The 11,692-nt window shown below is 41.7% G+C and overlaps 1 protein-coding gene across 2 annotated transcripts; it reads right to left on the reverse strand.

Moving 5' to 3' along the window:
• Positions 1 to 1,015: 1,015 nt before the first annotated feature.
• fam117aa (family with sequence similarity 117 member Aa) lies at positions 1,016 to 10,449 on the reverse strand. 2 transcript variants are annotated; one of them, XM_044331357.1, is made up of 8 exons: positions 9,838 to 10,449; positions 7,993 to 8,138; positions 5,157 to 5,252; positions 4,806 to 4,919; positions 4,340 to 4,456; positions 3,688 to 3,913; positions 3,418 to 3,586; positions 1,016 to 2,540 (listed from the first exon to the last, which is right to left on the reverse strand). In XM_044331357.1, the coding sequence occupies exons 1-8, from the start codon at positions 9,962 to 9,964 to the stop codon at positions 2,327 to 2,329; spliced, it is 1,209 nt and encodes a 402-aa protein (XP_044187292.1). In that variant the 5' UTR covers positions 9,965 to 10,449; the 3' UTR covers positions 1,016 to 2,326. The 2 variants fall into 2 exon arrangements, with proteins under 2 accessions (XP_044187292.1, XP_044187293.1); XM_044331358.1 differs by lacking the exons at positions 7,993 to 8,138; positions 9,838 to 10,449 and adding an exon at positions 5,764 to 6,231.
• Positions 10,450 to 11,692: the final 1,243 nt, after the last annotated feature.

Raw genomic sequence — 11,692 nt, forward strand, 5'->3', positions numbered from 1 at the left:
TCACAAAGCAGATTCAGGTGGAACGAGGCGGTTCTTATATTTAAAAACAGCAAATCCACGTGTCAAAGGCAGACACATCAACAACAAGGCGAACCACAGGAATGACAACTACGAAAGGGGGTGGATAAACAAAAAAAACATAAAAATAAATATAACAGAATACAGTAAAGTAAAGACATTAAAACAATACACTCATTGACAGTGTTTGCAGCCTTCTTGCTAGTGCAAGATTTAATGTTTTTTTGTTGGCAAACTTAGCTAAGATAATAAGATTGATGATTTTAACTTGTTTTTCATTCTGTTGTAACTTAAAAACCCAAACTATTTATGCAATTAAGCAAACTCAGCCATAAATGTGACATTAATGAACTTAGAAACCTCTTGCAGCAATCTTTTAGTATCGGTTTTATTTATTTTATGCTTTTTTTTTGTTTTGTTTTAATGTCTTTCTATCTCTTATGTGTTGTTTGTGAACCCTCCTGTACCTCATATTCATTCATGTACTCAATAAAGTGGGAAATGTCAGGATTGATAAAGACAAGTTCAATCTGATCAATTTAATCATACTTACAGCTGAATTTCATACCCATAAGTGTAAATTCTCCAACAATAAATCCTCTTTCCTGCTCTGGTTAATGAAATAAAAACTACATCTCCTTTATTTCAAATAGTGAGAATAGAAAAGCTGTCAAAACTTATTTAATTGTGCCTTTTTGTTAAACTCAGTTTACTTTACCCCCTGGCTGAATTTCTTTTGTTTGTTTAATGTAAATGATATTGTTTTTTATGACCTTATACTGTCTTGTGTTGAACATTTCTTTGTGCTTGAGATGTACGTTCTAATAAACACTCAATAAAGAAGAAAAACATTTAGTATCATATCAAATAAAAATCAATTTTCCAAAAAGCCTTTAAATTGCTTGTTTTGTCCACCTGTCCAAAAAATATCAAAGATATTTAGTTTACTATCATATAAGACAAAGAAAAGAAATAAAACCAAGACATTTTAAGAAGCTGGAAGCAGCAAATATTTGCATTTTTGTTTTAAAAGAAATGCCCAAACAGTTAATTGATTATCAAAATCTTTGCAGATAAATTTCAATTAGCTATTGTTTCAGCTCTAACGTATCTGAACACCCAGAACATTTGGGATTTTATTTTCTTCACAATAGCAATGACACACTTAACATTTTAAAATGTAAACTAAAAAAAAGAAAAGGGTGCATAATCACGTCTGACAAAACAGAGCTGACAAACATTACCAAATAGTTCATTAGCATGTTCTTATGCTATGATATCTTTACTGTTGGTCATATTTTTTTTTATTCCACAGGATCACGTCGACAAAGACTGTTTGATCCGTATGAACTCCAGCAGAGAGAAATCAACTTCTGCCATATGAAAGTTAACACTGAAACATTAACACTTAGTTGTGATTGGAGCCACAAACAGACTCAGATTGAACACAAATTCAGTTTGACTCGCTCAAAACTCTTAAGTGTGGACAAAATCGCAAAAGTTTGGTTAGAAAAAAAAAAGCCAAACGTAGGCAAGTAAAGCTAATAAAACATCATTTCCTGCTTATAACATTAAAGCACCAAAGTCTAAACAGAAAGATGGGCAGTATCACAAGCCTCCTCGCTCTTTACAAAGATACAAAAATATATATCTTCCTAGAAATACATCTGTAGAAAAGTAGCCCACCATAAACTAGAGGCCTAGTGAGAAAAATATTCTTCCTCAACCAACAGATTATGAAATTTTAGTAACAAACCCATCAAGTAATTCTCTCAAACTGAGCTGAAAGTTCATCTAAACTCACGCAATGCTTCACTAGGATATTAATCAATTGTAAAGGATAGTGAGAAAGTAATACTCGTGTGTTCTAAGTGCTCCGGCTTTATTTTCACATTAAAAGTGAAAACATCCCTAGCAGATGGCAGTCTTTGTCCAAACAGCTGATACACGAGTAAAACAATATTCATAGAACAATGTCAAGACCTCAGTCATCCTACTGGGACAGTTTAAGTGCTGATGAAGTCAATATCAGCTGAATCCAAGAGTCCTGCAGGTAGAAATAATCAGTAAAAGCAGCCAGATTTTTAGTCCAAAGTCAGTCTAAAATATGACGGCGACAACTGTTTACAGTCACAAAGTTCGTTCTTTTGATCACAGTGATCGTGGCGCGTTACAGCAGAGATGACCCAGGTGACCGCAGGTATCCGTTGGCACCCTGCATACAAAAACAAATCCAGTTTCTCCAGGTATAAAGGACTCCCCGGGCAGTGCGGCGTGTCCCTGAGAGAGGTTCTGCTCAGATGTCCATCTACTGCATGCCCAGGTGCCTGGTAGGAGAGGCTTGACCCGGGCAGCCGGTGACGGGAGAGACCGACAGGCCTCGGAAGAGGAGGTCCATGGAGGGCAGGAGGGGCTTCAGGAGACTGACGGGGCAGAAAGCGGAGCCTCCGTGGGGGGTAAAGTTGACTTTATTGGGGTCGGGGCAGGACGGCTGGAGGAGAGGCTCATCCTGACAGGCAGACCTGGAGGTAAAAGAGATGCGGAGAGTAATGAGGTCGTTAATATGCGTCAAACAAAACACTTGTCGGATCAGTCAAACAGCGTCTGAAACCCTCTCCCCGACATCTTTCCAAAGTTTGACTTACAGAGGCTGCGTCTGATCATTTCTGTAACTTTTGGAAACCAACAAGCTGAGAAATCGAGCAGGATTTCATCTTCTCTCTCGCTCCATTTACACCTGGTATTAAAACATGACCTGTATCTGGACAAGACCTCCCTTTACCTGGGATGGACCATGTCTACTGACAAGTCTAAGCTAACTAATTTGTATATTGACATCCGATCACACAACTGAGATCACAAGAACCCATTTTAAAACCAGTTTTAAATGCACAGACCCATGAATCGGATGTCATTATACAGATGATGTGGCCTGATGCAGTTCACATGTTAAACATAAATACGGCCTTAAGCCCCCTTTTATACAATTCTTCACACATTTTTAATTTTTGAGACTTTCCAAAAGTGTACACTGTCATCGCCATTTGTACAATTCATTGTTGTGACAGCAGGCTTTTCACTCTTCTTAATGTGTGACCATTTGAAACAGCTATAAACACTTCTGCCTCTAGATGTAGTTGTACCACAATTTATATGAACAACTTAGTTTCAGGCATACACAGGCCTTAAATGGCATGTCCTGGATAATGATTTGGATCATTAAGGGCCCTGAAAGCCGCAGTTTTGCCTGTTATGACATCGTAATTTCAATCACAATATGTACCCGTGCTGGGAAAAACTTATGTGCAGGCCTCTCGTAGCAAAAGCAGAGGTCAATCCAGGTGCTTATTTTGGCCTTGGTTATATGAATTATGCATAGTCTAAAAAGTGTTGACTCACATCGCTTCCTCGCATACTCTAACTCGCTCGCAGCCTTCCGGCGGCTCGCGCTGGAAGGTTTTGTTGGGACGAGGAGAGGTGGAGCAGGGCTGCAGCAGAGGAGGATCCAGTGCAAATGAAGGAAACAGCGTCGACGGAGAAGGACACAGGATCTCACAGTCCTCAGGTTCTGCACACACGGGGGAGAAATATCCAAACTTTTACTAACAATACCACAAAAATCAACGTACAGTTTAAGAGGAAAGCATAAAAACGATAAATTTAGCTAACCTGGCTCTCCCATGGGACAGGGAGACTGTGATGGAGACAGAAGAGATGGGTTCAAGGGACAAGGGGAATTTGAAGGCGACAGAAGTGATGGATCTAGAGGACAGGGCGACTGAGACGGAGAGAGGAGGGAAGGATCCAGAGGCCCCGGGGAGGGCTCACTCTGAGAGCCACTGCTGCATCTCTGGGCAGGGACAGGAGCCCTGTGGCCATCTGGGATATCCAAAATCTGAGTGAAAAGTGAAGAGGTCAGGGAAGCCAAAGAAACAAGAGAGTGCAGAGTGTATGCTTAGATGCTTAGAGTTCCAGGAGGTATAACAGGGTTTACTACAAAAAGTCTTGAACAGACAACAGCCAGATATGTGGCTTTTTCAATCAATTTTCAAGCTTTTTTCTGAGATAAAATTGTGATTATTTTGTTATTATGAGAAAACTAAATCTGATCAATGATAAACCTTTTTCAGCCTGACATATAGTACAATATATCACAGTAAGGACTGAAAAACACATGGAATTGGTATGAAAATTGTCTATTTTAAAGGAAAACGCAATTATTCATACACATATATTAAAATTTTCCGTTCTGTTTCTTTACTAATCTTTGATATTTGCCTCTGCCTCACTGGTTGGAAGCATATCTCAGCGGGGCTTTTACCTCATGCTGATCGTCGGTTTTTTCGGACACAAACACTTCTTCCAGCTCCAAGTTGAGGCCTTCGACGCTACGTCGCAGCCGCGGGGCGAGTCTGTTCAATGGCATGAGCGGCATTGTCTGCAGGAAAAAAACAAGTAAATAACAGGCGAATGTAGGAAAGAGTCTGCGCTTGATTATGTACTTGTGTTACTAAAAACTTGTGCAAAATTATAGTGGATTCTTGGCTGTGTTTGAATTGTACAGTACGATATGCTGCTTTCAAACTGTCTCTCTGTGACAAGCACGGCAGTAACACAGGAGCCGTGACGACAGCCGTTCCTAAGAAAAGCACCAGTGTTTTTTATATCCTGGTTACTAAGTTCCTCCTAGTCTGCCTGTGGAAGCCATTTTGGCACCGCTAGTATTCATGAAAACTTGTGTCCTCGCCTCACCCCGCCGAGGGGGGGAAAAAAGAGATTCGAGCTACCTGAGTGATGCCTGCTGCATGACCCGCTGGCAGGGGTTGGTGGGGGAGCTCGTACCCTGCAGAGGGGGGCGCGTGGCGGGACCGCTTCTGCAGCTGTTGCCTCAGCTTGGCCACCTGAGGGCAGAGCGGAGAGAAATAAATGACTCGTGGAATCACTACAACTCATTCTGAAAAGGGAGAGGTTACTCGTTTTTCCCCTCAGGAGCGGTTAATGTTACATCTTTTCACTGGGAGGATGAATAGCGACTGCTGAAAGAGTAAAGGGTGTGTGTGTGTCTGACTGAGCTGAGTCTAACAGGGAGAAGAACCGATGAATGAGACGCTTTAGTGATGATATACTGAGATACTCGCCTCCCTCAGGTGCTCTGCGCTGCCCCACGACGCCGAGCGCTTGTGTCCACCCATACTTCTCCTTCCCCGGGTCTCCTCTGCCCAGGAACTTGGAGTCTTTTAAAAAAGAATAAATAAAAGATTATTGCAGTGTTGTAAATATAAAGAGTTCTTTTGGAGGTTTGGGTTAGAAAATGCCCTTTTTTTTTTTTTTTTGGCTATAATTCTGTCCGTCAGCAGGGTTGACCTTTTGGAGGCCTGATACAGAGTAAAGCCATTTTCTGTTATAAACCCAGTGAACTCCAATCAACAAAGTGTACCACACACACAAGTGGAGCCCCACACAGCTGTCTTGCACACCTGCCCCACAACAGCTGTACAGAGGAAAGGCAACGAGAGAAAAACCACTCTTGAGCTGCAAAACAAGTCCCCGCTTCCTCACACACACATAAGAAAACATCCAAAACCACATCATTGTAAAGACTATAAATACAGCTCGACAATACACCTCAGTGCACTTACACCGACATACTGTAACCCTGTTGTTCACAAAGTCACGTACTGTAAAGGAAAAACAACAACGCAATGTCTCCTTCTGTCAGTCACAACTTCCTACTCTCATTTGTACCGTTTTCTTCACGCTGACTCTTGATCTTCTAGCAGCAGGGGCCTGGTTGACCGTCGCCGGTTGTTTGTTGGGCGCAGACGACGACTGGCAGTTCATCATCATCATCATCAGGTGAATCCCAGGTTGAGTTGACCCATAAGTTTAGACACTCGCAGTACTGGTGCCTCTATGCTCCGAGTCAAACAGTCTGATCCACTCAGCCGTGTTCATGCCATTCATAGGCCAGACTCAGCTAGCGTTACACTGTCTTTTAGCTCTCGGTCCCTGTGGCACAGTTACATCATGGCTTTCTGACCCCCCGAAAAACAACCGGCGTTTAGGGTGTCAGCTTCACAACCCTCAGAGAAATCTTCCCTGAGCTCCGAACTGCCAGCAGGAAAACACAGACACCATCTTCTGTCCTGTCCGGCAGATTCATAGTCGATCGCCTGGCTAAATAAGTCACAACGCGGCATGAGTCAGTCATATAGTGACATTGGTGTAGAGTTACAGCTGCCATCCACCCCCCGCCACCCCCCATCATCATCCAACACCAACAACCCCACCCTCCCCAATACATGAAGAGGGGGATCATGGGACACAAACCTATAAAAAGACTCAAAGGTAGCAAAGTATTTCGTCTGGCGTGGCTCATGTTTCCAACATGGACAGCTCGTCAACATGTACTTAATTCCTGCTTGAAATATAAACAGAAATCAAGCTGCAACTAATTAATCTGTTGGTTATAATTTTTGATTAATTGATCAATTTGTCAGTCTATAAAATTATGAAAATTGCTCAACCCGATTTTCCAGAATCAGACGTGATAACATCTTTAAATTGCTTGTTTGAAACCCAACAATATTCAACTAATAATTATAACAAATAATTAAATAATTAACTAATTTGAGAAGCTGGAAGCACAGAAGATTTAGCATTCTTGCTTGATAATTTCCTTGAACGTTTGCTTGACTATCACTATTGGTGGCGAATATGTTCTGTTGCATAACTGATTGAATCTACTGGCCCTGAAATAAATATGACCTCATAAATGTTTTATTTACACTGTCATAGCGTGTGTTGTTTTTGGATTGCATAGTATTTTAAGTTTGTCATAATTAGCAGGTTTACTACATTTATAATCATATAATTATGTGAACAATTTATTAGACATTTTGCCATTCTTTTCATTTTAAACTCTTTGGAATATATTTATATATTTATACTGTAGATTCCTATTTTATATTATTTATGATGACTTGTATTCTCTCTTAACTTGTATATTTTGGTTGTTATGCACCACAACATCAGGTCAAACTCCTTGTATGTGCAAATCTACTTTACTTCCGATCATTTGAAAGTATACATCAAAGTATACAGTAGTACATACAGTATAAAGTTGTGTCTTTTTGTTTTGTATATGTGTTACCATAAGATGCATGTTATACATTTTTGATGTTTGATAAACAGCTGAGTATTGCAATTTTGTAACGTTGGACGCACCAAATGTTTGGCTTGACGTGGAAATAAAAACTAATTTACCGACTAACTCTAATCTATTAATAATAGAGTCTTGAGAAATAAAGAGTGAAATGACAGCAAACAATCAGTTATATCATCTGAGGTAATTCAGAGGAACGATGGCAGGAGGAGGTGCTGGGTTGGGCTGGATGTGTGTGTGGTTGAGGAGAGTGCTGGGGGGATGGGGTGTCTGTATAATGAGGTCAGGAGGGGTCTGTTCCTCACAATGGAGGCAAAGGGGGTTCGTTCGGGTTTAAACTGTGTCAGGAGCGAAGACGAAGCTTGCGGAGCTTGGTGATGTTCGTCAAGGGCTTTGTGCACTAGTTAGGAGCAGATATACAGTCGAAGGGGGTGGGGGGGGGGGGGGGGGGGGGCACGGGAAGAACGGCAGAGTTTGAGAAGAACAAAAACGTCTATTTCCAGTTGGCTGCCTTCCACCCGCAGCGTCGAACTGGAACCACCAGACACCTGCAGAGCCAACATCAGATATCTTGTCCTCTATAGAAATCCTCAACATACACAAGAAGTGGAACAAAGAAACTATTGGTTTCCACAGAGCAGGCTAACCTGTTTGCTGTTTTTTCTTTCTGCAACATGAAGCAACAGGTTTTATGGAAAATATGTTCTTATACTGGTGTAACACACCAGCATTCATCATTCATTTGATTACAGTAATTACACCAAAGCATCACAACTAATTTGACAGTGTCATGATATACTGATATTCACCTGTGTGGCTTTGTCATTGACACATGTAACGGCCGTGCTGTCGGTCTCCTTGGGCCACTGTCCCTGCAGGTAGGGTCCAACGATGGCGTCCAAGGACAGGGTTCGGCGAATGGTGGGTTTGGGCGGGCGAGCCGTGGTCCTGTCGGCTTTCAGGAGCAGAGATGAAACACATCATCGAGTCAGTGAGAATGTCTGGGTTGTGTAAGCCTGCGCTCAGTACATGTCAAAACGATTTCTGTCTTGCAGAAGTGATTAAAACGTGTGCTTGTGTGATCATGTTTAACTTCAAACTGAATAAAGATGTGTAAAAAAAAAAAAAAAAAAACTCTTTAAGAGACTAAACAGTATTTTAACACCAGTGGTAGTTGTTCACAAAATTGCTCCCAGGCTTCCTCCCCACCAATAAGCAAGCAGTGTGTGTTTGAGTGTGTGTGTGTGTGTGTGTGTGTGTGTGCATGTTGGCAGCTCTTTGTAATCTCTGGCAGGTGTGGACCATGCCTTTGACCTGGAGCAAAGCCATCGAACTACACAACACTGGCAACAGTTGCCACAGGCTACTTGTGTATCTACCACCAACCCCCCGAAAAAAACACACACTGTAATGTTGTCATCAGCCAAGGTTGCGGGGCAGACAGGATGTATAAATAAACGCAGCTACATGCAGATGTGATACAGTTTAACACATTAAAAGAACAACAAGTAACACAAGGAGGCCTTCAAAGCTGCTGCTGCTGCTGCTGCTGTGTTAGCGTGAAGCATGCAGCAGAGATCCTGCAGGTCAGAGTGCAAAGGGGCGACAGAGTGTCCAAATAACATTATGAGAACAGTGTTATGTTTCAGGGTTCGCAGCCTGCCTTCAATGTTGACTTAACATTCTCATAGCATGTTGTAATTGTACCTTTTAGAGCACAAATCAAGTAAAAAAAAAAAAAAAAGTTGGATAGTATGGCCTTTTCCTTTCATTAATCTCCATGATGGTCATCAAATTAAACCTCGCTGTTTAAGATATTATTCAGTTTATGAAACGGCTTTTCTACTTTTATCATATTTAGAGTGCTGTGAGTTGTAATTTAGGAACTTCTTTACCAACAAATGTTAAAATGTAAGAACTTATTCATTCAAAAGTGGCTTCAAGAGAACACGAGACACACAAGAGTAGCAAGACAGGGCACAACATTAGCACCAGCTGCTAGCCAAAGCTGGTAAAATATGCAAGTGGCTGATAAATTTGCTTCACTCACCAGTCAAAAAACATGATAATAATCTATTGAGTGGCAAAATTTGAACATTCACTAGCCATTTGGTTGGTGGACTAATAACTTAATTTTGCACCCTCATAGCAACTGATAATATATGCTCAGTTCAATTTTGTTGCAATAAAATTCTCTTTATATTTAGATCCTAAACACACACACACACAAAAAAACAGGCAGATAATGATTACATTATTAATAAAGAGACATCAAACAAAACTTGTAGAGTTCTGGCCCATGCACATGCACGTGAAGGCATATTAACCCCCCCTCCTCCTCCTCCTCCTCCTCCTCCTCCTCTTCCTCCTCCTGTAGGTCTGTCACAGGCTACTTTCATGGACAAAATTGAGACTAAAGACCAGTTAATTGGGGATGGCTTTGTCCAACCGGGGACAACAGCTGTGTCCCCAATTGGGGAAAAGCTGATTTTTGGGTCAGTGGTTAAGGTTAGGGTTAGACAAGTAGTAGTTATGGTCTCCAGGAAATTAATGTAAGTCTATGTAATGTCCCCAAAACTGACCTATCGTAATGTGTGTGTGTGTGTGTGTGTGTGTGTGTGTGTGTGTGTGTGTGTGTGTGTGTGTGTGTTTACCCGTCTTGACCTCTCTGCAGAGGAGAGCTGAGGAGCCCCTCTGGAGCTGGTATGGGATTGTGGCTCTTAGGGGCTGCAGGCTGGGGTTGCTGCACCCCCGAGGCGCCCCTCCACTTCTGCCCGACATCACCCCCCCCCACCACCAACAACCCCCTCAACTCCGCTCCCGCAGCCGAGCCCCGCTTATAAAAACACACACTCGGCTTTGCTTTTCTTTCTTCTCCCCGTCGCTTGCAGGAACTCTTCTCTCTCTCTCTCTCTCTCTCTCTCTCTTTCTTTCTCTGACCGCATTCAGTTCATCCAAAACTCTGATCGGGACCTCTTGTTGGGTACCCAGCTTGAGGTTTCTTTTGTGATGATGAGCATGATTTTTGTTGCCTCACAGCTTTATTTTCGGGTTGAAAAAAAAAAAAAAATTAAAAAAAGAAATAAAAATAAAAGCAGCTGAGTGAAGCTTTTGCAGCTCAACGCATCATCATAACGGATCCCGCATTATCCTTCATCGGTGCAGTATGAGGAGGACAGCGGCTGCAGCGGCTCCTCTCTCTCACACGTTAGTTTCTCTTGTCTGCAAAGTGACAACACAACAGCTCAACCTGTGCAACTATCTCGTGTAGTAGATCATTCCCGAAAAGGAGGGGGGCCGATGCAAAGGCTCCACAGCTTCCTCTGGTTGGTTACTGCAGAATACTACTGAGCACTTATTGGTCTTCGCATCCATCTGTCTCCTGGAGGCCAACCCCCCCCCCCCCCAAAAAAACTTCATGTTCCCACCCACTTTGTTGAGATTTTTTTTTTTTCTTCCACTATTGTGGGGCATGGCCTTTCCCCTCCTCCTCTGCAAACCCCTTCACGTCCAAACCCCTGGGTCTATTCACAGTGTGTGTGTGTGTGTGTATGTGTGGTCTTCAAAGTGTGGTTTGAGGGCCCTTAAAGGTCACTACAGAGGTTTTAATGGGTCCAGCATTAATATATTTGAGAGAAATTTTCATTAAGGGTGCATCATGTATGTTACAAACCCAGTCTTAAAGGCTTTCATGCAATAAAGTTAACATCTTGAAATAATATTCTGATTAATATCATGTAATTATCTGCACAGAACAGACTTGTTCTTTTATAACATGCATTCACAATTTAACTCATAACACATTAAAATGTGCTGTGCTTTAACTCAGATACACCAAACGTCTCAGTGTAAGTTCAGGGGGTGTTTTTGTACTGTTTACTCTACTTTAAACAGTACATTTAGTGTAGATTTATTAATATTACTGCAAAAATAAACTCATGAATAAAGTTTATTTTCATGTGCAATGCAAATGGAGTGCTTTATAGATAATAATGAATGCAACAAACCTCATCTACATCATTCAATAATGTGTTTGATGTATCTTTTCACACAAGGTGCCCACCTAGTTATATATTAGCTACTTCCTAGAAACAACCATAAATTAAACTGCAGTTATATAGATGTATAGTCTACATTGTGACTGATGGCTTAAAGATCATTTTTATATCAAGTCAAGTGTCTTAACACTGTAATAGCACATGTATACCTTCCCATTAGGGTCTATTAAGGGTCTTTACTGGAGCTGAATCAATCAATCAAGTTTCACACAGCAGGTGGCATTTATGTTTCCAACAACACTACAGAGAGCTCGCTGAAGGGCTCCATGGTCACAGCGTCTTCTCTGAATCTTGTGTGGACCGATCACGACTGCAATCGCACATCTGTGCACGTGCGCCAGCTTACAGAATCAGGGACAACATCATGTGCAGATGTTTCATAAACTCTGTAACTGCAGACGGATGTATTACCAGGTCATCAGCCCGCAACTTAGGTAACGCAGGCACGTCT

The sequence above is a fragment of the Thunnus albacares genome, chromosome 17, assembly GCF_914725855.1.
Source record: "Thunnus albacares chromosome 17, fThuAlb1.1, whole genome shotgun sequence".
NCBI classification, from domain to species: Eukaryota; Metazoa; Chordata; class Actinopteri; order Scombriformes; family Scombridae; genus Thunnus; species Thunnus albacares.

Bases quoted from the DNA above. Each gene is read 5' to 3' on its own strand.
- fam117aa (XM_044331357.1), bottom strand. From the start codon at position 9,964: ATGTCGGGCAGAAGTGGAGGGGCGCCTCGGGGGTGCAGCAACCCCAGC. The intron at 8,139-9,837 runs GTAAACACACAC...TGCTCCTGAAAG, and splicing joins CTGCAGAGAGGTCAAGACGG to CCGACAGGACCACGGCTCGC. The intron at 5,253-7,992 runs GTGAATATCAGT...CTTTTTTAAAAG, and splicing joins TCAATGACAAAGCCACACAG to ACTCCAAGTTCCTGGGCAGA.